Genomic DNA, 27,329 nt, shown 5'->3' on the forward strand with positions numbered 1-27,329 from the left:
ATGGCATATAAGGCAACAATAATAGTAATAATAATGAGCACATTTGTTATTGGTGGAATTACAATAGCACACTGGCTATCAAGACGGCGACGTTGCTCCGTGGTTTTCCAAAGAATGAAATTTGTGAACCATTTTCGACACTGGAACATTTTTGGAACGAGATGCCGGCACATATGGTTTACAATTTTTTTTAATAACGTCACAGGACATTTAACGTCCGCTGTAATGCAGACGGCGCACATATTTTTGGTCAATACACCCATGATATTAACCAGGGTGGCGGCCGCGGGCTTGAACCGTGAACCTCAACAACACAAGCGGCGTAGACGCCACCGCTCGGCCTCGCCACAGCTCACGATGTATCCTGAAGCGTGGCATGGATTCAAAGTTATACAGTACCTCATCAGTAGCCTTGTGTTACCGGCTGCTGAATGAAAGAGTTCTGACACGTTGAACATCAACACTTGGTCCCGTGATACCACATTCTATCTGACTCTTGCTCATGAGCTGGGTTGATATTCTATCACTTAAGAACAACGAAATATTCCCCATGGAGTGCCACTCCATTAACAGGCCCATATTGAACTCCCCTCTCCTTCCCCCATGGTGTATACACCTGTCATTCCGATGAACAGCAAGGATCAATGTTTGTGTAAGCCTTTACATTTGTACAGGGTCTTGAATCTGCAATGTTGACACATTTATTGGTTCAAATGTATGTGTTGAAATGAAAATTAAACTTTGATTTAAAGCTTTCGTGACTGCAGTAATTCATATTCTTAGCTCTTTCGGTAAAGTCACGTTGAAGGGAAACAATAAAATATATATAAAACAATAAAAATTCTCACGACGTTTCGACCATAACACAAACGGTCATCATCAGGTGTGAAAACCAACGGCAAGAAACATTTGATGATGACCGTTTGTGTTCTGGTCGAAACGTCGTGAGAATTTTTATTGTTTTATATATATTTTATTACTTTATTGTTTCCCTTCAACGTGACTTTACCGAAAGAGCTAAGCATATGAAAATGAAATTGTAAACAAAATATCACCTGAAAATTGCAACGCAAAGTAATGTAAATGCCAAATAAGCGTATTTAAATAAAATACATAGATCCCTTAAAAAAACTGCAACGTCATGCTACGTTTTAGTGCATTGAACCTCATGTGTTCTTAGGAGATGGCATTTTCAGCTAGAAGAATACACACAGGTTTGGCATGCCACTTGTGTTTGCCCTTGCTGATAACAGCCTGGCGACTGTCTAAACAACTATGACTTTCTCCTGAGGCCTACAGTCCAAAGGGGCCAACGCTTGTTGTTTTTCACAACTGGCAATGATAAAGAGTTGTGACACACAGGTCACCGTACACTGGCACATTTGTTCACGTGACAACTTACCAAAAGGCGGTTACCAAAAGGTTGCATTTGCTTTTCCAACAAATGTTTATATTTTTGTTGGAGCAACTACGTTTGAAAGCCATGATGCATTTGCTCTGTCCGCTTGTCCTGTCTGTAGCATGGGGTTACAATAACTATTCTATGGTCCAGTCAAAATTACATTTGAGAATTAAGTTGTCTTGCTATTTGGGACTTACTCCATAGAAAAACGGACTAAATTATCAAAAGATTGGTAAAAACTTGCCTATAACCAGCGCTAAATTAATAAGACGGCCAAGGCAATGACATAATTACGTGTGACGTCATCCTGCAACTTACCCTATTGGTTCTCTCTTTGTGAAGGTGAGGTTTCGATTAGGCCGTGCTTGGTTGATCGGAATGGTAGTGCCCTGCACAGAATACAAAGCTCGTGTCAGGAAAAACACCGATGGAAATTCCACGATTTGTCAACAATGGCAATGAGGGTCATCGGTGTGATGTAAATGGGGAATCCCTTGGCTGGTGTCTCATGGACATCACTAGAGTCACTGGACCTCAAGACCCTAAAATATCTTTTGAGTGGATTGACTTTAAAAAGGCTTCCCGCTTTGGTTCTGAGCGATGATGATGATGATGTCATATGGAGGGAACGACAAATTTAAGATGTTAAGCTTTGGGAGGTGCAGAGTGAATCTGATAACAGATGGTGTATTGTGATAGGTGTTACCAGACCTGGCTCCAGCTTCTCTTGAATGGGGCCCCCCATAACAGTGATATATGTAGCCTGTGCTCCTTTAGCGGAGGAATAGTAAAACTACACAAACTCTCTCCCGAAGACCTCTTGTGGCGAGCAGACCTCGGCATCTGCATTTAGCTCCTGAATACATTTCCACGCGCATTTTTTTAACAGTGATATACTACTAGGTATGTGCCAAAGGGACATTCGGTGCTTGCAGGGCCCACCCCATTACCCCGATAACGCTGGCCTTGGGTGTTACACAACGTAAAGCACTACTCCCAAATGGCAATGTGATCTGCTTCTTTCGTACGGCTGATGTAGATGCAGAGCAACAACCGCAATTCACATTGAGGTGGTCAAGTCGGATAACCGCGTCAGGAGCAGCGGAGTGTGTCGCCGTGATGTCTCTTTCGTATTTGTGGATTGGGCGTCGCGTTGTCATATGCTGTACAGTCTGTTCCGGATGACCACAGTCGCACACCACTGGAGACTTTTTAATATTCCATTTGCGAATCAGGTATCTGCTTCTGCCATGGTTTGCGCGGATGCGGTTTAGGGTGGACCGTGAGCTTCGTGGAACGATCAAAACCAGGGATCTTCTGCGTTGAGTCTTTCACGAGGTTGCTGTGAGTTAGTTTGTGATGAGATGAGAGGGATACGGCGTGAACGCTTGCCACGCCAACCGCCGCACGCTCTGCCCCGACCGCCTCTCACGTGTATCTTGTCGCACCAGCCGGCGAAGTATCGGAAGGTCTGTATGGACATGCCCACGTGCGTCTTGAGTGCCAGCGTGTACACGGCCCCCGAGTCGAGCGTCTCGATGGTGGCCAGCTCCTCCTGGTGCTCCTCCATGAGGTCGGCGAGCCTGGCACGAGCGTCACGGTGACAACGCCACGTTGTGATCAACCGTGGCTGGTGTTGTATAGGTCTGTACGTGTGTGTGCTTGTATGCATGGGTTTGTATGTATGTGTGTGTGTTTGTATGCGCGCTACAAACATGGCGAACGGGGTTCGATTCCCGTTCACGGCCAATACCAATGACGATTATATAAACCGGTTCCGGGCCTCCTCTAGGTCGACTCACCCTCAAATTTTGTAACTGGTGCGGCATGTAAAACATCAGCACTTGGGAGAAGAGGTCTAGCCACCCGTCCCCTCGTGTACCGTTCCGGCCTTCATGTCCAGCCTTCATAGGTGCTCGCTAACATCACTTGCCCCAACAGTCTGTTCAGGCTATACGGGGATCTTTGTTGTTGTTTGTATGTATGGGTTTGTACGTGTGTTTGTATGTGTGTGTGTATTTGTTTGCATGTATGGGTTAGTAAGTGTGTGTGTTTGTATGGGTTTGGACTTGTGTATGGGTTTGTTTGTGTGTGTTTGCATGTATGGGTTTGTATGTGTATTTGTGTGGGGAGTGATAGTGTGGTGATTGGGAAACCGAACATCAATGGAGTACATCTGAAATGGTCTTCGGCCTCCCCTAGGTCAACTCAGCCTTAAATGAGTACCTATCGTCAGAATTAACAAGACACGAAGGCAGCCGGGCATGGTGCTGCCACCTCACTCCCCCATCGCGCGCCGTGCCGGCCTTAATAATAGGTGCTCGCGAAGAACACTTGGCCCAACAGTCTTTTAATGGCTAAATGGGGAGGTGGGGGGTGGATAGGGTTGGGGGGCCGTCTTTATCTTTGTGTGTTTGCACGCGAACGCCTGTGAGCGTGTCATCTATTCACTTGTACAGGAGGCGCCCTCTGTCACGGGGGTTCATGCGCCCCCACTCTCCGCTCTCGAACGCTCTCTTGGCGGCTGCAACGGCCTCATCGACGTCGGCAACGGAAGCGAACGCCACCTTGCAGATCACCTGCGCGGGGCGGCGAGAGGAGAGAGAGGAGAGAGAGAGGAGAGTGACAGGCTCGGCAGCGGCGTTCGCCCAACTTGAAGCCTGTTGGTGTGCGCATTTACGTGCGGACGGTTAGCTCCAGGGTGCGCGGTTCAAATCCCACTGTGTCAAAGCAATGGAAAATGAAAATCTCTCGAGTAGTAGTGTGCGACCCTGGTTGTCCAGAACAGACCGTACAATGTGTAATGACACAAGGCCCGATCCACAGACACAAAGGAGACATCACGGCGATGATACACTACTCCGCTGCTCCTTACGCGGTTATCTGGCTTGACCACCTGAACGTGAATTTGTAGTCGTTGCTCTGCATCGACATCGGCCGTACGAAAGACGAAGAAGAAGCAATAAAGAGTTCAATTGCCAAACCATCGTGTGTAATTAAAGTCAGGGCTTAATGTATCACTGAATATTGTCCAGGTGGTCACTGGTAGACTGGAGTAAGCACGGGAATAGTAGCCACAGTCATAGTGAGAGGTATGGTGGATGTGGTGTACCCGGTGCAGACATTTTTGTGATTCGCCATACCCTGCTCAAATGAATTCCTGGATGATGTTCTCTATTTGAACCAGGTGGGAACACATTGAGATGCGCAGAGATTTTGCAAGGGAGACCCGAAATTCTTAAAAATTGACACTTAAGACAGTTGTGATGTTCTTTGGCTCATGCCATTGTCCTGATGAGAAAATGTTCTATTATTATTATCAATCGTTTAATTAAGAAAGGGCAGTAATCATGTTTAGCCTTTTGTCAATCTGTTCACGCATAAATCCCTCCCCACATTGCAATGTCAGCGGTTGGGCTTGTTAGATCACACTCCACTGCACTGATCAGTGCGGGTTGGCAAAGGGAGGAACCCAGGATTGGTTCAGGTATCACTCGCTATTCATGTCAGCCGTGCAGTGTGCCAACCACTGCACCACCGCTCCACCCCCAAATACTTGTGATAACGCGTTCAAGAGTTATTTGGCCCACCGTCTTACAATGCGGAGCAGTTGGTTGAGACCATGCATTGTTGTCAATGGGACATCACCATCATCTGACCCGTGAATGACTTAATCAAACGACGGTGTGCCTTCCGCTGCACGGGAGCTCACCGATCCATCTGTGGGGTTGACCGTGTCGTAGGTCTTGCTGGTATCCGCGTCAACGAACTTCCCATCGATGAAACACTGATGCGGTATCCTCACGGTCAAGTTGTTCACCTCTTTTACGACCTAAAAGAAGAACGTGATGTGCGTAAACCCCATAAGTTACAAATTGAAAATGGCTTCAACAAAAGGTGGGAATATCTCAGCAAGCCTGTGAAATCAAAAACCACGGAGGGAGCAGCGCACCTACGATTAGCACGGTTAGCCACGTATGGCACGAGAGAAGTTCAGCACACAAAGTATTATGGGAAAACCAAAAACATCATTCAAGACCAACACGGGGAATGTATATTATTGAAATAATCAAGTGTATGATGTATACAGAAAAACACCATCCAATCTCGGCTATGTTTCTTCAGTGCATTGGATTGGGATATTTGGCCAATTCGATTTTAACAAGTGTTTTTCATGGGGAATGAAAATGAAGGAATGGGAGAAGCACACTGTAAGCAATCAAACATCTGCACAGATGGGTTCAAGGATGTTTTATTTGTACCACCCATCTCCTGGCCACCTCTCAGCATGCTTTGCCTGCCTGAATGATGTCTGACAGTCAGAATGTTGCTCCATTAAGTCCACCTATCCTTCAGTTTATATGTCTCTCTATCTATCAACATATCTGTTTGCCTTGTCTTTCAGTCTGTCCATCTGTCTGCTTGTCCATGTGTCTGTCCGTGTGTCTTTGTCTAGGCGGTGGGGGGCGGTGTGGGGAGGCTCACGTGGTCGACGGCCAGCTCCTCGGCACGGTCCTCCCCACGCAGCCGCCGCACGACCATGTGGGTGAAGTCGCGGAAGGAAGTGGCCATGTACACGTCCTCCGTCTGCAGTTGCAGGTCCCCCCTCCTCTGCTTCAGCTCCTCAATCAGCCTGGACACAGCACAGCAGTAGCAGCAGCCGGTGAGTATTCACAGCCGCATCCGCCCGTTCACCCAATCGCGCGCTTTCAGATGCGCATCTGCGGCCGTCTGGAATGGCCGCTCTTCCTTCCGATATTAGGAAGCCACTGGAGCTATGCCATTTTTAAAACCTACATTAAAAACTAATTTCTTTAGACCCTGCTTTTTGTCTTTAGTTTGTTGTCGTTCCCTGCACCTCCGATTAGTAGAGTTGGCTACGTACGGTGTGAAATAAGTTCAACATACATACAATCACTATGAATAAGCCTCACATAGGCAACCCGCAGGGTAAGTTACCCCGTAGTCACTCCCTTACAGCCACGACCACACAGTAGCAACAGACTCACCTCACACATGGATGCTTAAATAAAGATTTTCATTCTGAGATTCTAATTCTGCTTGGTGACTCTAATAGATGCATAGTCACCCACGCAGACACACAAAGACAAAGTTCCCCTGTATAGCCTTAACAGACTGCTAGGAGCAAGTGCTGTTGGCGAGCACCTATGAAGGCTGGCACGGCATACGAGGGGGTGGATGGCCAGCACCACACCCGGCCGCCTTTGTCTCTCAAGTGGCGATGTTTACACACCACACCGGGGAATAATTTGAGGTTGAGTCGACCTAGAGAAGGCCCAGGACCGGTTGAGATATTCGTCACCGGTGTTGACCATGAGCGGGAATCGAACTCGTGTCACCAGACTCATAGCCCAGCGCGCTAACCGCCACACCACCGTTCGCTACATACACAGTCACTGTAACAGACACAGTAATACTCATATGCAGATACACGGTCACTGTAACAGACACAGTAATACTTACACACAGATACACAGTCACTGTAACAGACACAGTATTACTTACACGCAGATTAACGGGCACTCAGACACACCGACACATAGGCACGTTGACACACAGACAAGGAGTCATACAAATACTTAGCGACCCTCAAATGCAGTCAACCAGTCAACCTCCCACAAAGATACATAGTCACTGTGATGTAGACTCGTAGCCTTGAATGCACTAAAGTCCCACATGGCTTAATTTACCCAGCGTCGTAGGGGCTCCCGCAATGTCCTGCAACATCCATCAGTATCAATAAGAAGGATATCAAATTAATAACTCTATACTCTTTAGTTCTTTCGGTAAAGTCACGTAGGTAGAAAAATCAAATAAATATATATGTAATCCATCAGCGAAACTGCTCAACCAGCGAGAGAGCTGTTACAACGAGAGCTTATTTATGTGGTGATGGGCTTGTATTGCGATTGAAACGTCGTGATATATTATTTTATTTTTTACCAACATACTTTACCGAAAGAACCAAAGAGTATGGATTCCTGCAGTCATGAAAGCTTCAAATCAAAATTAATCATTCTATTTAATACGATCGCTCACAACGGAAGGGCAACGTATGCGATTTCAAAACTGCACCTCACTACATCCATGGACGCAGCTCCGGACTTGAAAAAGTCAGTCGAGTCTTCCACGACAGGCACGTTACTGAGAATGCTCATCCATATCGCCTGTCAAGAAAGTACACACGTGCACACGATGAGCAGGAAAGACCTGTATGGAACACGTGTGAGCACCTAACAAGGCTGCATTAACAGCTGGGTTTTTTTCTCGCAATCGGACTAAGCCCAGCTGACTTTTTTTACTCTGGCTGAATAAGAGCAAACCTCACTGTCTAGAATTGTAGAGTATGGTCAAACGTAACGGTGAAGTAAGGTACGATCAAACAACACCCCACGGTAAGCATGTCTAAAATGGTGCCATTGCAGGACCATGAGAAATGGCGACTTCATGAACAGGCCTTCATCCACCGGTGGATAAGCGACGGTTAATGGTGAGGAGGAAGAAGAAGAGTTAATATTTAGCTTGAAACGCTTTTTACTCTGCGCACACGTATACTTTTGAAAGTTTGATGTGCCACATGGATTAATTTTACTTTTAGATGGCCGGGACGTCCCTCTGATTTTTGGCAGGGCCTCTCTCTGCTGGTGGCCAACGACACGGGGAGTCCGGTACGCAACGCGTAACGCTTGTGCCGGAGCTCCTTACCCGAACCTCCTCCGCAAAGGCCTTTTCGTCGTCCGTGAGCTCCACGCTTCCCTCATCTCCCGACGAGAAATATTTGGAGGCCGGAATCATTTTCCCGTCTTCAAACTGTAGGTTCCTTACCAGAAGCTGGAGGCGCGAACACACGCACACACACACACACACAAAGATCCCCGTTCATTCGCTTGCTTATCTCGGCTGCCTTTGTCTGTCTAGTGCCTAAACCGCATCGGCACAAAACATGGCAGATGCAGATGCTTGATGCACAAATGGAACATTTTAAAATCTGTGGTCACCCAGACTATGGAACATATAACGACTCAATGCTAGATTAATAAATCCACTCAGATCTCTCGCAGAGCAGTGCAACTATTTGTGTTCGAGAACGGTCCACGGAAGCGGATATCACAGCTGCTCTGGGAGGTCTCTTCTTCAGGTGACCTCTGGTCCACGTGGTAGAGGTCAGCGCTTGCCTCACCCGCTCCCGCACGTGGCAGTAATGTTCGTCGTGTGATAGTCAAATGGATATCGGAACTCTCAGAGCTGGCATCTCACCGTCTTGCCATCATTTCCGTGCAGGAGGAGGCCGCTCTTGGTTATGGTGCCTGGCTGGGTGGCACCGGGAATCTCCAGAGGCTGCCCCACCACCGTGCCGACATTCGCCAGCGATGACCCAAACAGCGTTAACCTCTGTCAAGTCGAAAAAGGGCAGCCAAGCCTTCAATCATCGAAAGCTATACCGGACCAGCTCCTTAAAATACCGTGAATCAATTATCACCAATGATGCGAAGTGTAATTGGCGCAGGATTGTTGTAACAGCAACAGGCTTCCTGACAGGTGTGGATGGCGTATTGAAAAGCGATGTTATTAATATACCAACAAAGATTGGATTCCTAAAAGTGTTAGTGATATCAGTGTTTTGTATGGATATCAAATACAATCCGAAATATGATGTATGGGGCACAAATATCACATGATCGGGACAGACAGAACAACTCCTAGACACCATTAGGTGAAGAGAACTGTAACGAGTTGGCTTCATCAATAGATTCAGAAGCCTACACAGGGCCAACCTTTCACGGCACCATTGAGGGGACTCTACAAAGAGAAAGGGCACCCATGAAGGAGGACTTGGATTCAGAACACCACAGACATGAGAGGCTTACACCACAACCAGCTCCTCCATGAGGGTGAGGACAGGAAAGGTAGAAGGAGCTCACGACCACAGCTGCCAATGACCTTGTCTGGTCGAACGACCTCGTCGTTAGACCAGTCATGGGAAATTGAGACAGAAGGGGCCAGTCATTAGGGTGACCACTGTCCCCATCCTGTCTAACTGGTACCTTTTTATTCAACCACATAGGGATACTGAAATTAGTTGTTACCCAAAAAGGAATCACCATTGTTGGGCTGTGGTTGCATGTTCTACACCGTGGCGCTCTCGTTTCACGATCACACTGCTTGGAAACCATGCCCCTAGCCTCAGTCATTCGCAAGGCAACACTGCCTCAACATTGCATGGATCACACGGGACCCCAAGACTTGGCGCTACACTCTTGGCCCCCAAGATCCCCAGACATCACCACACCCTGCGAATTTTTCTTGTGGGGATACGTCAAAGACGGTGTTTTTGTGCCACCATTAGCGACTAATCTGGATGACCTCAAAAACAGAATCATGTCAGCCGTGACTTGAGTGGAAGAAGACACTTTGAGAGGCGTTTGGGACGAATTCAACTATCGTCTCGATGTCCGTACAGCAGGTGGAGGGCACATAGAGCATTTATAAAAATGGTTAGTAAAACTTGATAACTCATTAAACCGTTTGTAACTTTTTGTGTAATTGTAACATGTTGCCATCGTGAAATATACTGCTTTGAAGTTGGGTCCATCTTTTTCAAACACCCTGTATAATGAATTCAACTTGTAAGGCAGGCAACCACATGATGAGTTGGAAATGCCCAAAGCTCTGCGGCCCTCTATATATTATGGTGCTATCGACCAATTAATACGTTTTTACATGTGGGGATAATCCAGAGCACCGGGGAAAAAAAAAACCCACACATACGGACAGAACAAGTGGAGTCCTGACTTCTCCTGGCAAGCCAGGGCATGACACCTTGACGCCCAAGAAGCCACCGTGAAACTCACTTGTCCATCGATGAGGGTCCAGGCCCCGGGGACTTTGTCGTGCCCACGTATCCAGTTGTGTATTGCCTCGGCCGGCTGGTCGAAGTTGATCTGGGCACGGGGGAGAGGGCCAACGTCACGCGGGGTTAATATGCACGGCACACTCACGCGCGGCTTCCGAACCGTTCGCTCAGTTAGGTTTATTTAAAATCACACTTGCCAAGCACAGGCCCAAATGTACAAAAACGCCAAGCAGCCAGCAATGGACAGCACTATTAAACGTGTGTAATCAAAAAGAGTTGACATACAGTGAGGGAAAAAAAGTATTTGATCCCCTGCTGCTTTTGTACGTTTGCCCACTGACAAAGAAATGATCAGTCTATAATTTTAATGGTAGGTTTATTTGAACAGTAAGAGACAGAATAACAACAACAAAATCCAGAAAAACGCATGTCAAAAATGTTATAAATTGATTTGCATTTTAATGAGGGAAATAAGTATTTGGCTTGACCCGAAAACAAATACCGTACGGATCATTGTATTGGCTACGAAACAAACATTGTAAGAGACCAGAATAGAATGCAGAGAAACAAACAACCGCAAGCATCCAAATACAGCATAGCAAATCTTTCACTTGCCTTGAGAGCCAAAATAAACCACACTGTTTGGATCGACCGGATGAGTTTGCACACCGCTATAAATGCAGTGAGTTACCTGTGGGGGGAGTTGGTGGATCGCGTGCTGATGGGAACCATGATATGTGTGTGACAGCCACATTCCTAGATAAAGAAGTGCATGTGGGGAAGGATACAGCAATCTGATTGCTGACCTCTTTGTGTGGAATTTAAGTGCTAGCCTCTCCTATTGTTGGAAATCCTCCAATGAATAACATTAACTAAAAATATTAACCAAACATCGGAAGAAGCAGGACTTTCTGGAAAAAAGAAAGTTTTGAGATTTCAATAGGACTTTGTAATTAAAAATAAATAAATGTTAACCCGAGCAGGAATTGAATGGTAACCTGTTGATGTTGAGTATAGCACTCTGCCACAACAACACATCTGCATTCCATGGTCAATGTATTTGGAATTACTAATACAGAGACAAGATCACCCTGAATGTGCCCGAACTCATCAGATCTCAGAAGCTCAACGGGGCTGCGCCAAGATAATACCATCGTGGATAACACATCTGCTGGAGGCTCCTGTGGCGCTATGTTGCAGCAGATAGCAGTGCACCAACATCAATTGGTGTACCGTAATATGCTCCAACACCTGTGCTTCCTGCCTTTACCAGCCTGAACTTTCCATTCCAGTGAAGTATGGTCAAATAAACCCCAATAACACGGACGCCGTGGGGAGGCCTCTCATCCAGTAGTGGATGGTCAAATGGGCTTTACATGCACAAATGAGGGTGCCGCAGTGGCGAGATGTTAACTCCCTCGCCTGGTATGCAGGAGGTCGTGGGTTTGATCCCAATCCTGACCATGACGCCTGCTGTATAGTTGGAGTTTGCATGATCTCCCTGCGGTTGCGTGGATTTTTCGACCGGATCCTCAGGATTTTCCCTCCACGTTAGAAACATGTATTTTGGATTATTTTCCTGCTATAAATTTCCACATGATAAGCCACTTTGTTGAGATATAATTTGAGACCAGGTCGCTTCTTAAAAAAAGCTGTAGAGCTCAGTGGGCCTTGCCCGGTGCAAACAAAATAGTAGAAAAATGTAATATCACACTCACTTGAGATGTACAGTATGTATATTGAACTTCTTTCGCACCGTACATAGCCAACCGTGACAATCGGAGAGATAACCTCTCGGATTGCCACTCTCCAAGAAGCCACTGAGGATTGGCGGGCGAGTGGATGATGTCGGTAACTTAGGAACCTTGGCAGATGTCATCTATTTTCCAGTGAGATAGCAGCTGGGGAAAACTCTGCTTTTGACACCTCACGTTAGCATCCTCTGCAACCAATGGCAAGCGGTGTGGCAACCGCACCCCCATTGCATGGCACACAGCCACCCCACCCGCCACGTGTTGCTATCAATAGCTCGTGTATTTACGGGGGGTGCATGTGATCGTACGGGAATTCAGAACCACGAGGCTCGCTCTCACCTCTCTCTTTCTCACTCTCCGTGTTTCTGTAAACATTATACACACATGCACGTAGGAGTCGACTCAGCCTCAAATCAGTGCCCAGTTCGGTGTGCAAACATCGCCACTTGGGGAGACAAAGGCGGCCGGGCTTGGTGCTGGCCACCCAACCCCCGTTTGTGTGCCGTGCACCTTCATAGGTGGCTCGCTAACAGCACTTGCCCCAGAAGTCCGTGAAGGCTATACTGGGGACTTTTGTCGATATACTGCAAGAGTTATGTGCTCATACGTCATTGACAATGATGTTTGTAGTCACAGGCAGGTTTGGGATTTGCTTTTGTAATCTGTCCCGTGCCACTACGCCTACTCATTACAGTAAGAGGCGTGAATGGAAGTGTACATGCAGGGTAACAGGAAATACAGCAGATACATTAATAAAGTGTCAAGTTAAAGTCAAGGTGTCTCTACTCAGGTGAATATTGGGCAGCGCTACCCAAGTGAACATGCGAACGTTGGCAGGAGCTTGGAACCGTTTGACCCAACGTTTTATGTTTACTGGGACTCTCCATTGGCGAGCCTGAGTTAATGATGGTAATTCCACATTCCTGTGGTGCAGGGTGGCTTTCTCCATAGGATGACCACTTGACTTTCCACGAAGTGGAAAACTAATTATATTGGCCCTAGAGGAATGGAAGTATGATCAGGGTGTGAACTCACAACCTAATATATATAAATAAACATTCTCACACAAATTTAAATGTACAGCCCCTTTGGCAATCCACTACAAGATGAGGGCCTCTCCATGCCATAGGGTGCCTATATACATCTGGCAGTTCACCAGCATTGTTTCAACAAAGCTGCAGACTCAATGTGGAAATCATTGCAGAGTTTTCTTGTACTGACCAAATGCCGCTGAAATTATGCCCTCCTAGAAGTTTGTGCGACCAATGGGATGTGTGAAAAAAATGATTTTTTTTTTAAGTAGAGGGGCAGATACGTGAAGGAGGCTTATTGCCTACTCTGTGTATATATTATAGTGATGGTATGGGATGGAGAGCAAAGATAAGGGAGCCTAATAGTACAGTCGAATTTTGCCGCACTGCTCTCTGCTGCGCACAACGCAGCCTCGCAGCAGCGGACGACTTGTACGCATGGGGGGGCCGCTCATAACAACAACAAGCACTCTACAGGCTCAAACCTGCTTAGCTTCTGAGGTCTGACGAGTTGGGATGCATAGCCGGATGATTTGCTCTTAGGCGCGTGCGATTATTTACATGGGATGTTAATAACGTCACATCTTTACACATTGCAAATACGTTGCAGTGTTAAATAATTAAAACACCCACACGGCGCTTTGTAACAGACAATTTTCTCCTCTCTGTTCACCTGAGACAAAGGTTCTGAGACACGAATATTGAAATTAAACTATTTTGAAAGTGAATAATTTTTAAAGTAAATAATTTTGCAGATAAAAAATTTTTAAGTAAACAATTTCGAATGTAAATAATTTAGAAAGGTAAAAAAAATTTAAGTAAACATTTTTTGAAGTTAATAAATTTGAAAGTACAATTTTTGTTTAAGCCAACAATTTTGAACGTGAATATTTTTTTGATTAAATAATTTTGGTAGTAAACTATTTTGAACGTAAACTATTTTGAAAGTTAATTATTTTTAAAGTTAATAATTTTGAAAGTAAATAATGTAGAAAGTATTTTTTTTAGAAAGTAAACAATTTTCAAAGTGAATAATTTTTAAAGTAATACACTTTGAAAGTAAACAATTTTAAACGTTAATAATTTTCAAATTAAATCATTTTGATAGTACACTTTTTTTAAGTGATTCAAAGTAAACAACTTTTAAAGTAAACAATTTCCAAAGTAAACAATTTGATGATGCTGAGTTGGCAGTTAGGCACAAGCGCAAATAACAAATAAAACTCAACAAATTTGTCTATATCACTGATTTAAAATGAAAAATATACATGCATAATGGGCAATGAATCAGGCAGTGGCCTAAAACGTCGCCTGTATATAATTAGCCCATTATATTATTTGCTAGGATTTAATTTAATTATGAAATGTACGTGCTATTAATAAGAAACATCACCTACAGTCTATTCTCCTATAACGTGGTAGTTGCGTTCCTAAAGAACTCCACGTTTTGGAAAAATTATGTTGTAAATAAAACATAATGCAGGGTAAAGCACAGTCCGCAGATAACACGTGCGATGCGTATGCAGGCTGAACAAATATTGAGGCACGTGGGTAGCATCTAGAAGCATCCAGCAGCATCCCACCTTGTGTGATGCTACGCCAAGGCAGCCGCACAACCGCTTATTCCTTCTCACCCGACGTAGTTCTATTCACTCAATCGCGTTATATCCAATTCACACCCACGTTATAAAAAAAGTGTTCCCTAATGCATTCATTGCGTTATATCCAATTGCGTCATGAAAACACACACTATCGGAGAACAGACTGTATTACCTTTCCTTTCCAGGCCATGGTGTTATTGACACATCTTTGGAGTCTTTAATAACATATTTTTAAAGTAGGGCAATACATTTTGATTTAAAGCTTTCGTGACTGCAGGGATTCATATTCTTGGTTCTTTCGGTAAAGTCACGTAGAAGGGAAACAATAAAATAATAAAAATATAAAGCAATAAAATTATCACGATGTTTCGACTGCAACACAAGCAATCATCATCAGGTGTGAAAACCACAGCATGAAAATTTGAAGAAAAAAATATTGCTGTGGTTTTCACACCTGATGATGATTGCTTGTGTTGCAGTCGAAACGTCGTGAGAATTTTATTGTTTTATATTTTTATTATTGTATTGTTTCCCTTCTACGTGACTTTACCGAAAGAACCAAGAATATAGGGTAATAAAGTTAAATTGGTCACCTGCAATGAAGCCACTGCTCAAAGCTCTGTCCAACTGAGAGATCACACAGAGGTGTGGGAATAATTTAAACAGTTTTTTTTCATTGAGGCCATTAACTTGTGCCAGAATTAAATTTAGCTACGAAAGTGCCCCTCTTGTGTTGCCATTTGACCTCTATAGATAGCTTCATTTAACAGATGAATTCCATTAAATACACTTTATTAGGCTCATCACTCTCATCAATAACACTGTGGCCTTTAAAGGAAAAAAACCACCCCGTATAATTGGTGACATTTCGTGCAATGGCCAAACTTGATAGTGCATATTTTGTTTCTAATAGACGTTGCGTGCATGGGGTCCAATGTGTACACTTAGTTTGTACTACTGGAGTTGTTACGCCTTTGACAACCCCGTATTGTAAAGTATTAACATGGACGAATTTATTAAAAGAGCGTATTGTCTACGATGATTGACAATCGTATTTTTGTTCATAGAGGAAAGCGTCAGTGACACCTAAAACTCGTTTATCAGCACATTCCTACATTGCGATGTTTGGCGAATTCCATCACTGAATGATTGATATGTGAGGGCGTACACAAGCTGATAACGATCAAAAGCTCTTTACAGAGGATTCAACAATCCATGAACTGTGCTTCCATCCCCTGACCTCCTTGCCGCCTAGCCAGCACGCTTTGGAGTTCCACAGATCTATGCGATCCACCAACTCTTGCCACTTAAAGCTGGACTACAGACACGAAGAGCCTTCTGTTCAGATTGTCAATGACATTAGGGTATTTTGATTCCCAAAGAAGTAAGAAATCTTGAAAACACAGGCACACCACTCGGTACGCTGGTGGTGGCTTAATGTACTGAGTAAACACGAACAATGTCCACTTATCTACTTTTGTATGGAAAAAAGAAAGTCCTGCAGTGATAAGGTTATGTAAAATTTCGATTTAAAGCTTTTGTGACTGCAAGGATTCATCTTCTTGGTTCTTTCGGTAAAGTCACGTAGAATGGGAATAAAATAATAAAACTAAAATTAAACAATAAAATTCTCACGACGTTTCGGCCACAACACAAGTGGCCTTCTTCAGGTGAAGAGACAGGTCTGTCCAGAAGACAGAGCTTGAATGAACGCTGTCATGCATGGACCGCGTCTATTAAGCTGTGGGCGGAGTTAAAATATGAATTTGCATGTTACCAGCATCACCTCCGGAGAGGAGGAGGGAGGGGGCTGGGAACACAGGCAGAGAGGAAACAAGAAAAAAGAAAAGGGGCAAGAGCAACAGCCAAGGTGCGCTGTTGTGTCCTGAGTTGCCTCATGACTATGCTAAAAACTGGACTAATATATCATACAATATTATACCTTCCAATCTAAAATATATGGTATAACATCATATCATAGACAAATTCCACCTTTGAATTATACAATGCGTTACTTTACACTACCCTATACTTTAGATTATAAACTATTAGACTTGTGATATTACACTATGTCTTATTCTATGAACCCAACTATATACCACACTGCTGTATATTCACTATGCAATTGCGATGCTATATATTGTCTTGAGTAATGTTAAACATTACAATGTTATACTATTAATTATTATACTACATGTTATAAACCAAACCATTGACCGTGGTGTGAGAGGTATTAAGAGGCAGTGCCAGCGAAAGGGCTGCGGTCTGAAAGTCACCGTAAAATACAATTAATTAAGAACCGAAATGGTTTAAAACATCTTTCCAATGGTTACTAAGCCAGAATCCATCTTCTCGGTTGAAATTGTCTCTGTGCTTGTATATGTGGATGGCCTCATGAACGAATCTCTCATGGTAGCCGGTTGGCTTGCAAATAACCTCTGTCTTGGAAAAGTCAATGTCATGTGAGCCTACTGAATTATAACAGTGATCTGCCACGGCTGAGGAGTTCGTCCTACCGTGTTTCAAGTCTGCTTTATGTTCGCGGATGCGGTCCGAGATATGTCGTTTGGTTTCTCCAATGTAGCTGCTACCACAGAGGCACTTTAGTTTGTAAACGCCCGAGTACTGTATGTCTGGAACTGCATCTTTTACAGATGGAACCAGATCACGGATTTTATGTACTGTGTTGAATCGGACCTGGATCTTGTGTTTATTCAGGATTTTGTAGATCTTTTTTGTGACCCCCCCCAATGTAGAGTAAGGTGATGGTTCTAGATTTAAAGCTGTCGTGACTGCTAGGATCCATACTCTTTGGTTCTATTGGGTAAAGTCACGTACTTGAAAATAAAATAACAAAAAATCACGACGTTTCGGCCACAACACAAGCGGCCTTCATCAGGTGAAGGGACGAGACTGTCTGGAGGACAGCGCTGGAGTGGAAGAAGCCACGCTCAGATCACGACCTTTAAGCTGTGTGAGAAGGAAAACACCAAGTGCCTTGACAAAGGAATTAGCATATAATTTAGCATTGAAATGGCTCATTTAAATAGCTAAGTTAAAGTATACACATCCGCAGAGGTACCCCTTGACAAAGGAATTAGCATAGAATTTAGCATTGAAATAGCTGAGTGATTAGCTTGTAACTGGTCACAGAAATAGCTATGTTAAAGTTAGAGCATATACATTCACCGAGGCACCTAGTACTCATCAAACAGGAGAATTTAGCGAAACACAACCACGCTCAGACAGCGGACCTTTAAACTGTGTGCGAGCAAACAAGGTGTTCTGACAAAGAAATTAGCATAAAAATTAGCATTTGATTGGCAGATTTTAGGAAAGAGGTGGTGTACGTGCCGGTGGACTTGCCGTTTGGCGCGGGGGGGGGGGGAAGGGGGGGAGGGGGAGTTTACCTATTGATGGTGTGAAAAGGAATTTATAAGAGCTGCGAAAGTTTGGGGTACCACTACTTGAAAAATATACTGTACCATTGAAATTAGTTTAATGTTTAGTTCGATTTAGAACATCTTTCCAATGGTTGCTTAATTTGAAACCATCCTCTCGGTTGAAATTGTGTCTGTGTTTGTAGATCTGAATTGCTTCATGAACAAATCTCTGATAAAAGCCCGTGGGTTTGCAAAGAACCTTGCTATCGGAGAAAATTATATCGTGATCCCCCACAGCGTTGTAACAGTGATCAGCCACGGCAGAAGAATTCGTTTTGCCGTGTTTCAAATCTGATTTGTGCTCGCGAATTCGGTCAGAGACATGTCGCTTTGTCTCACCGATATAGCAATCACCGCAGGTACAACTCAATTTGTAAACCCCGGGGTACTGTAAATCAGGAATGACATCCTTCACGGATGGGATCAGATCACGAATTTTGTGTACTGTATTGAACCGGACCTGGATCTTGTGTTTGTTTAGAATTTTGGAAATGGTTTTAGTAACACCTACTATATATGGAAGTGTGATGGTTTTGACCGGAGTATCAAGTGGTTGTTTCTGTATGGAGGGAGAGACAGCTTGGCGGATGGTACGGTCAGAGTAACCATTGCTTTTGAGGGCCAGGTGTACATGTTTTAATTCACTGGTCAGGTGGTGTTGGTCCGAAATGCAATGAGCCCTATCGTATAAAGATTTGATGAGAGAATTCTTTTGGGCTGGGTGGTGGTGGGAATCAGGTTTCAAGTAGGAATCTGTGTGGGTGGGTTTCCTGTAGACAGAATGCCCCAATGAGCCATCAGGTCTCCTCTCAAACAGAACATCTAAGAATGGTAGCTTGCCATCTTTCTCCACTTCCATGGTGAATTTGATGGCGGGATGTCTGGAATTGATGTGGTGTAGGAAAAGGTTCAGAGCTGGGAGGCCATGTGGCCAAATGACGAAAGTGTCATCCACATATCTCTTCCACAGGGAAGGTCTGAGGGTGGAAGTCTGGATGGCGTCTGATTCAAATTTCTCCATGGAAATATTGGCTATCACTGGTGATAAGGGGGATCCCATGGGAGTACCCTCATTTTGTTTGTAGAAGGAGCCATTCCAAGTAAAGTAGGTATTGTTGAGGCAGTGCCTAACCAGTGCAGATGTGTCGGGGTCTAGTCCATGTTGGACCAAATTTTCAATTATTTCAATGGTATCAGGTACTGGGACCTTGGTGAACAAAGAGACCACATCGAAGCTGACAAGGATATCGTCAGGGGACAGTACAACGTCTTTGACCATAGAGACCAATTGGGCTGAGTTAAGTACTTAACATACTCCGGTCAAGACCATCACACTTCCATATATAATAGGTGTTACTAAAAAGATTTCCAAAATTCTAAACAAACACAAGATCCAGGTCCGATTCAATACAGTACACAAAATTCGTGATCTGATCCCATCCGTGAAGGATGTCATTCCTGATTTACAGTACCCCGGGGTTTACAAATTGAGTTGTACCTGCGGTGATTGCTATATCGGTGAGACAAAGCGACATGTCTCTGACCGAATTCGCGAGCACAAATTAGATTTGAAACACGGCAAAACGAATTCTTCTGCCGTGGCTGATCACTGTTACAACGCTGTGGGGGATCACGATATAATTTTCTCCGATACCAAGGTTCTTTGCAAACCCACGGGCTTTTATCAGAGATTTGTTCATGAAGCAATTCAGATCTACAAACACAGACACAATTTCAACCGAGAGGATGGTTTCAAATTAAGCAACCATTGGAAAGATGTTCTAAATCGAACTAAACATTAAACTAATTTCAATGGTACAGTATATTTTTCAAGTAGTGGTACCCCAAACTTTCGCAGCTCTTATAAATTCCCTTTTCACACCATCAATAGGTAAACTCCCCCTCCCCCCCTTCCCCCCCCCCCGCGCCAAACGGCAAGTCCACCGGCACGTACACCACCTCTTTCCTAAAATCCGCCAATCAAATGCTAATTTTTATGCTAATTTCTTTGTCAGAACACCTTGTTTGCTCGCACACAGTTTAAAGGTCCGCTGTCTGAGCGTGGTTGTGTTTCGCTAAATTCTCCTGTTTGATGAGTACTAGGTGCCTCGGTGAATGTATATGCTCTAACTTTAACATAGCTATTTCTGTGACCAGTTACAAGCTAATCACTCAGCTATTTCAATGCTAAATTCTATGCTAATTCCTTTGTCAAGGGGTACCTCTGTGGATGTGTATACTTTAACTTAGCTATTTCAATGAGCCATTTCAATGCTAAATTATATGCTAATTCCTTTGTCAAGGCACTTGGTGTTTTTCTTCTCATACAGCTTAAAGGTCGTGATCTTAGCGTGGCTTCTTCCACTCCAGCGCTGTCCTCCAGACAGTCTCGTCCCTTCACCTAATGAAGGCCGCTTGTGTTGTGGCCGAAACGTCGTGATTTTTTGTTATTTTATTTTCAAGTACGTGACTTTACCCAATAGAACCAAAGAGTAAGGTGATGGTTTTGAATGGCTCCTCAGAAGGATCCTCTTTTAGCACAGTCATAAGGCAACTCAGGACACAACAGCGCACCAGGCTGTTGCACTTGCCCCTTTTCTTTTTTCTTTTCTCCTCTCTGCCTGTGTTCTCAGCCCCCTCCCTCCTCCTCTCCGGAGGTGATGCTGGTAACATGCAAATTCATATTTTAACTCCGCCCACACAGCTTAATAGACGCGGTCCATGCATGACAGCGTTCATTCAAGCTCTGTCTTCTGGACAGACCTGTCTCTTCACCTGAAGAAGGCCACTTGTGTTGTGGCCGAAACGTTGTGAGAATTTTATTGTTTAATTTTATTTTATTATTTTATTCCCATTCTCCGTGACTTTACCGAAAGAACCAAGAAGGTTATGTAAATAATTAATGACCCGAGGAATAATTTACATCTTTCAATCTGGGTTTAATTATCATTATAATTTTGTATGCGTGATGCACACAGTTTCCATTCAATTCCATAGAGAGAATGAAGGAATTGGATTAGTAGGCAGTCAATCACAAGCGAAGGAGAAGACAGGTCTTGAGCAAGGACTGAAATGGAGCCCGCATTGCATACAAGCGGCAGCGTGTTTCAGATAGCAGGTTCAACAGGTGTAGGAGTGGCTAGCCACTCACTGGGGATATTGCAACGGTATATGAGGCCAAATACCCATACATCCATCAATGACATGCTTCGCATTGACAGAGCCAAAGTGCTCAGACCGACCTTAGCTGACTTCAGTCTAGATTATTTAAGGTTGTCACTACTATTAGCATGGGGATTTTAACACCATAGGCAATGACACAGGCTTGTATGCGGTCGCCTGAACACGTCAAAAAGCACAAGACCTTGTGGTGTATGCGTAAGGCAGAAACGTGAGATAGTCGCCGTACCTGTGCAGCTTCTTTATGTTGTATGCCTTCATACGAAGCTCCTTCTTCTGTTTGCGGTATCCTGGGGGCTTTTCCGTCGGCAATCAGCTGAACGGCTTCCGTCTGAACAATGTGATATTACACGCGGTTGCAGTACTGGTCTACGGTGTGCACGGCACAAGGGCATTGCTCAATGCATTACCGTGTTGGACCGCATGACAAGAGGCCATGCACGACACTGGCACGCGATGGAACTTTTAAGTGGCAATATTTTTCAACCAGGTGCAGGAAGGCCAGATTGCAATACACAAATAGAAGTTACACCAAAGAGCTTTGACTGAACTAAAGAGATGTATTCAACGGCAAGATGACATGGGTAGATTGGGCCATGATACAAAATATATATACAGCAAAACCTTGGATTGCGAGCATAATTCGTTCCGGAAACGTGTTTGTAATCCAAAGCACTCGTATATCAAAGCAATCGTATATCAGTTGTGATCACGTGACGCTCGGCAGACAAAGCGTATACGTACTACTCATATAGCAAGACCCTCGCTCGTTTATCAAATTAATATGTACCTAAAAATTTTGCTCGTCTTGCAAAACACTCGCAGACCAAGTTACTCGCAACCCAAGGTTTTACTGTATATCAGAATCAGAATATTTATTTACACTGTTGGTCTGTGTCTCGCTAACAGCACCTGCCCCAAAAGTCCGTTAAGGCTGAACGGGGGATCTTTGTCTTTGTGACACCCACCGCGTCGTGTGCCGTGCCGGCCTTCATAGGTGCTCACTAACATCCCTTGCACCAACAGTGTGTTAAGGCTATACGGGGGATCTTTGTCTTTGTGTGTCTGTGTGCCTGTAGTTTTCGCAGATGTCCAGTAGTTTCTTCACAGACGTCAGATATATCTGGAAAGACGTGATTTGTGATACAGGAAGATGCTGATGTATGTATCGCACAGGCAATTATTGTATTGAGCTCTCCTGTGACAAAACTGAAGATTTTCTAACCAATATCACTATATTTTAAATAAGAATTGATGTGACTGGGAATAAGCTTAACCTGTGATAAGTTTTTTTACGTGTGATACATTTATATTATGTACATTCTCACTTGCCACTGAACAGTTGTCACATTGTAGACATAATTAATAAATTACCTACATTACATATAACTGCAATTATCTGCATAATGCTGCAATACTTAATGCCACAATGACTCCCAATAATGCATATCACTGCATGTATTGCATAACATAACACGCTGCTCAATAAAACACACACAGCATTGCAATAATTCGTTATTTAATGCCACACCATAATGTATAACACAATGTGTAATAGCATAATAAATTACATATCACCACACTGCCTTGCCAAACACAATGCACAACAATGCAATGCATCACACAGCACGATACTGCATTATTCAACACAACAAATACCTTTGTAATACATTATGTAACGCCACACTGCAATGCATAGAACAATGCACAACAACATGAAGTGGTGCACAGCACTCATGCACGGTCAGTGGTGGAAATGAGCCGGAATTCCCCGAAACGCAGTGGTAGGAGTGAACATTTTAACCCAACTGCATTCCGTGAGGAATTAAAGATGAATCTTTTTTTTTACATAGATAGGCCTCTAGACTAACAGAGAGACCCACAGACATGCATAGAGACCCACAGACATGCACGACTACCCACAGATGCGCACAAAGATCCACAGAGGAGCACAGATGCCCACAGACGCGCACAGAGACCCAAAAACGCGCACAGAAACCCACAAACACAGAGGGCTCAGAGGAGCACAGATTCCTACAGACACCCACAGATAAACACATAAACCCACAAACACAGACACCCGAAGACACACACAGAGACCCACAGACACGGGCAGAGACCCACAGACGTGCACAGATACCCACATAAGGAGCGAAGCTCCTCCTCTTCAGATCTAGTGTACGGTCCAGATCTAGTGGGGGTGGTTGGGGGGAATCATTTATGAGTTCCCCCCATAATATCTCCCCATTCCCAGCCCTCTGCACCGCACGGCTCGACGCAACACTCAGCTCAGCGGCGCGCCACGCTCACCATGGCCTTGATGCCCTCGGGGTAGAGGAAGCGGTTGTAGAGCGAGTCCACCGTGTCGTTGGGCTCGACGCGGCACTCACGCTGTAGCAACAAGGGCCCCGTGTCGAGGCCGGCGTCGGCCCAGAACACGCTGAGGCCTCCACGCTGGTCCCCGTGGATCAGAGTCCTGCAAGCCACAAAAGACAAAGACCCCCCCCCACCCCCATATAGCCTATTAACAGACTGTGGGGGACAAGTGCCGTTAGCGAGCAGCGCCTATGAAGGCCGGCACGGCACACGAGCAGGTGGGTGGCCAACACAACGCCCGGCCGCCTTTGTCTCGCCAGTGGCTATGTTTATACGCCACACCAGGTACTAATTGGAGTCGACCTAGGGGAGGCCCAGGACCGTTTCAGATCAAGCTTTAAATCGAATAATCGTCACTGGTGTTGGCCGTAAATGGGATTCGAACTTCGGTTGCCGGTTTTGAAGCGCAGTGCGCTAACCGCTACACCACCCCTCCACCTGCGAGCCACCCACCCACCCACCCACACACACACAAACACACACAATGATGCTTTACCACTGCGTTGGTTTTCGTGCTGTACGGCGCCATACCCAGTGACCTGCCGATGTGTGTTCGGGTTGTACCGTGTGTTGTTCGGCAAGATGTCTGACGTTTTGCTGCATCTGGTGGAAGCTTCTTCGGGAACTGAATTGAGCAGCTCAATTTTTCTCTCGGTTATAAAGCATTGCCTGCTGCTGCTGCTGGTGGTATTGCCAGTTCTTAACGTTGATTTGCTCAGCTCTCTGATATAGACTGAGAATACAGTAATGATAAGGATGCATTTTTTTTTAAGGAAAATCTGGGAAGTTTTGGCCAATTCAATTTTCAAGGAGCGTTTTGCCTGTTGGAGAGGACCCGTGCCCAAGGACATAATCAATGTACACGTGGGGACAATACTGAGAGGTCGACACAGACGTGCTCATAGGCCCAATTGGTCTTACTGCCCGGCACGTGTGGGAGTTCCACAAATCAATGCATCTCATGCTGGATTGCGTGCGCAGTGTTATGAGTGCAATGAATGCCCCCGGTACAATGGTGATGTCCGGAGACTTAACGGGCTGGGCTGTCTGTCAGTCTCTTCCAATACATCCAAAGCACTTAGGCCTGTACTTGTTGTGACACATAAGCCAGCCTTTACCACGTTATCAATAACGCACGGGTCTGTTAAATGCCCCGCCTGTCAGGGGACTTTCGTGCCTCCATCGATAGCTGATACTGCGATTGTTCACTTATACCTGCCCAGTAAGTACTTGCTACTCTATCAGTAACGCCTGTGCCTGGGTGAATGTGACCTCTCAGAAAACCTTCACTACTCACTCGTAAAAAATCCGGAGTAATTAGCTGTCGGTGAGCCTTCACTATTTTCCAAGGCATCAAAATCCATAAATTGACAAGCAATATTAATGTGTTAGTATCGCTGTTATATTAATCACACGTCCAGAATAACGATGCTGGAATCACAATAATTGCAGATATCACCAATCCAAGTACTGTATGTATTGGATACAACACTTTCAGCTGTCCTGTGTCACTATTCCACTCAGAATAAATCTAATGAGTATATATAACGATTTACCTCCATTCCTCACAATTCAATTAATTCACGAATTTAGTATCGTTTCATTCAAGGAATGTCTTTCTTATTTGTACCCTCTGTTTCGTATCGTCTCTCTAATCTGTACCTGTCTCACATTGTTCAGTCTTGTTCTTCCCACAAATGTAAAGGTCGTCATTGTGAAAAAAATGTGCACGTAATTTGCACTTCGATGCACGCATCGTTGGGCAGGGCCTGCGGCAATTTCAATCGGCTGTTCGCTACGTGCCCAAAAACAACCGTGGCGGCGTCCAGTATCGCACGCGAGCCTGAGCGAGAAGCGGAACCTACCAATTGATGGCGGAGGCACCGCGGTGGCGAGGCAGCAGGGACGGGTGGTAAATGATGGAGCCGTGGCTTGGGTGATCTATGACGTCCATGGGGATGAACTGCGAGCAGAAGGGCAGCACGTTGAGCTGGGCTCCGAGGGACTTGTACGCCTCCAGCACCTCCGGAATGGGCTTTCCCTTCGTCCTCCAACGAGGGAACTTGAACACGGGCGTCCCCTCCTTGTCGGCCACCAAAGCTATCGGAGTGCAGAGCAGCTGAGAAGTTAATACACGAGGGTCCCCGTGCGATAAGAGTTCACATCACAGCTTTGGGTTGATGTCGGCCTTCTTGTCTCTGGGGTCATTCAAATAAGTACCATGTTGTGGGAAATCAACAGAAAGGATTTGCATGAATAGGGCACGTGCTTAAATGTCTTGGTAACTCGAGGTGTCTCAAAGCACATCTCATCTGAACTATTCCAATGCCTTACTATAGAGTTTCGTCAAGGGGATCCCCAGTGGCAGCCAGCCTTATGTGGAACGTGAAACCAGCACTGGCCTGAAAATGGGAATTAGTCTGCATTAGTCTGCCAGGAGGAGAGGGTGTTGCTCTATGGGTTTTCCCAATTATGAATTTTGCAAGTAATTTATCAAATTTTGAAAAAGTAGATAATGACTTCAACACACAAGGCCTACTAATTTGTATTTAACATTAGGGGACCTTCAATCTCCGCTGTGAAGAAGACGGCACGTATTTATGGTTAATGCACCTGCAGTGGTTGTCCTATGGATTGTATGGGCCATTCCATAGGAACGTGGAATTTTGACCACTGCTTCAGAACCATGTATGTATGTATTATGTTGAACTTCTTTCACACAGCACACAGTCTACCATGCTGATCGGAGGTGCGGGGGAAGGACAACAAACTAAACACAAAAATCAGTTCTAAAGAAATTAGTTTTCAATCTAGATTTAAAAGTGCACAGCTCCGGTGGCTTTCTAATGTCGGAAGGAAGAGCATTCCAGATGGCCGCAGAAGTGCATCTGAAAGCGCACAATGAAGTGACCGTCATTGTTCGATGGCCATCCAAATGCTGCTGCGAGGATGACCGGAGTTGGCGTGATGGTTTATGCTCCTTGATCTTGATGAGATCAGTTCGGTGTTGTGGTTCATTTGTGGCAAGCACTTTGTGTGTAATGACTGCGAACTTCAAACGTATTCGTTCGACAACCAGAAGCCAATGCAGCTCGGCGAGCACTGGACGAACATAGAGCCTCGATGTGAAAATGTATATGGTACGGTGAAAATAAGTTCAATGTACGTACATACACCCACTGTTTTTTTTAATGGTATTTAGATGGCAGCAGCTAATCATGGCAGTATATGACCGAGCACTGCAATGCTTTATTGTTCAGTATTCTCCTGAGAAATTAAAGGACACTTAATTGACGGATGAGAGAATGGCAGACGCTGCGAATCTGGCTCAGTGAGCTGGCTATAATTACATTCCACGTGAAGCAATAAATGCGTCATCACTGGCAAATATAAACCTCGTTTTGATGAGGACTCTTAAAATGTCCATTTAATTTGTCACTTGGAGCACTGCCTGGAAGTGTGTGCACTGCCCAAATGACAATTGCAAAAATTCTAAGAGTGCTGTTTGAAATTCAGAAAATGTAGGAACACAGTTGCACAAAGGCAATAAAATGTTTATTTTTTTAACCCGTTAGCTGACAATGCAGTTGTATGTCTGTATGTAGAACTTCTTTCGCGCCGTACATACCCAACTGTGCCAATCGGAGGTGCAGTTGTGCACACGACG

At 44.8% G+C, this 27,329-nt stretch overlaps 1 protein-coding gene across 1 annotated transcript in view; it reads right to left on the reverse strand.

The window, feature by feature from the left end:
• Positions 1-27,329, reverse strand: part of ALDH1L2 (aldehyde dehydrogenase 1 family member L2) — a 58,700-nt gene that overhangs the window by 21,036 nt on the left and 10,335 nt on the right. The window contains exons 3-14 of the mRNA XM_032954050.2: positions 25,528-25,762; positions 23,597-23,762; positions 21,516-21,617; positions 10,276-10,365; positions 8,681-8,815; positions 8,129-8,254; positions 7,499-7,590; positions 5,888-6,035; positions 5,115-5,234; positions 3,854-3,981; positions 2,835-2,985; positions 1,721-1,791 (exon numbers count right to left, since the gene is read on the reverse strand). Coding sequence (XP_032809941.1) covers positions 1,721-1,791; positions 2,835-2,985; positions 3,854-3,981; positions 5,115-5,234; positions 5,888-6,035; positions 7,499-7,590; positions 8,129-8,254; positions 8,681-8,815; positions 10,276-10,365; positions 21,516-21,617; positions 23,597-23,762; positions 25,528-25,762 — 1,564 coding nt within the window. The remainder of the gene's footprint in view (positions 1-1,720; positions 1,792-2,834; positions 2,986-3,853; positions 3,982-5,114; positions 5,235-5,887; positions 6,036-7,498; positions 7,591-8,128; positions 8,255-8,680; positions 8,816-10,275; positions 10,366-21,515; positions 21,618-23,596; positions 23,763-25,527; positions 25,763-27,329) is intronic.

The sequence above is a fragment of the Petromyzon marinus genome, chromosome 14 (assembly GCF_048934315.1).
Source record: "Petromyzon marinus isolate PM22_M1 ecotype Great Lakes invasive population chromosome 14, UKy_Petmar_22M1.pri1.0, whole genome shotgun sequence".
In the NCBI taxonomy this organism is placed as follows: domain Eukaryota; kingdom Metazoa; phylum Chordata; class Hyperoartia; order Petromyzontiformes; family Petromyzontidae; genus Petromyzon; species Petromyzon marinus.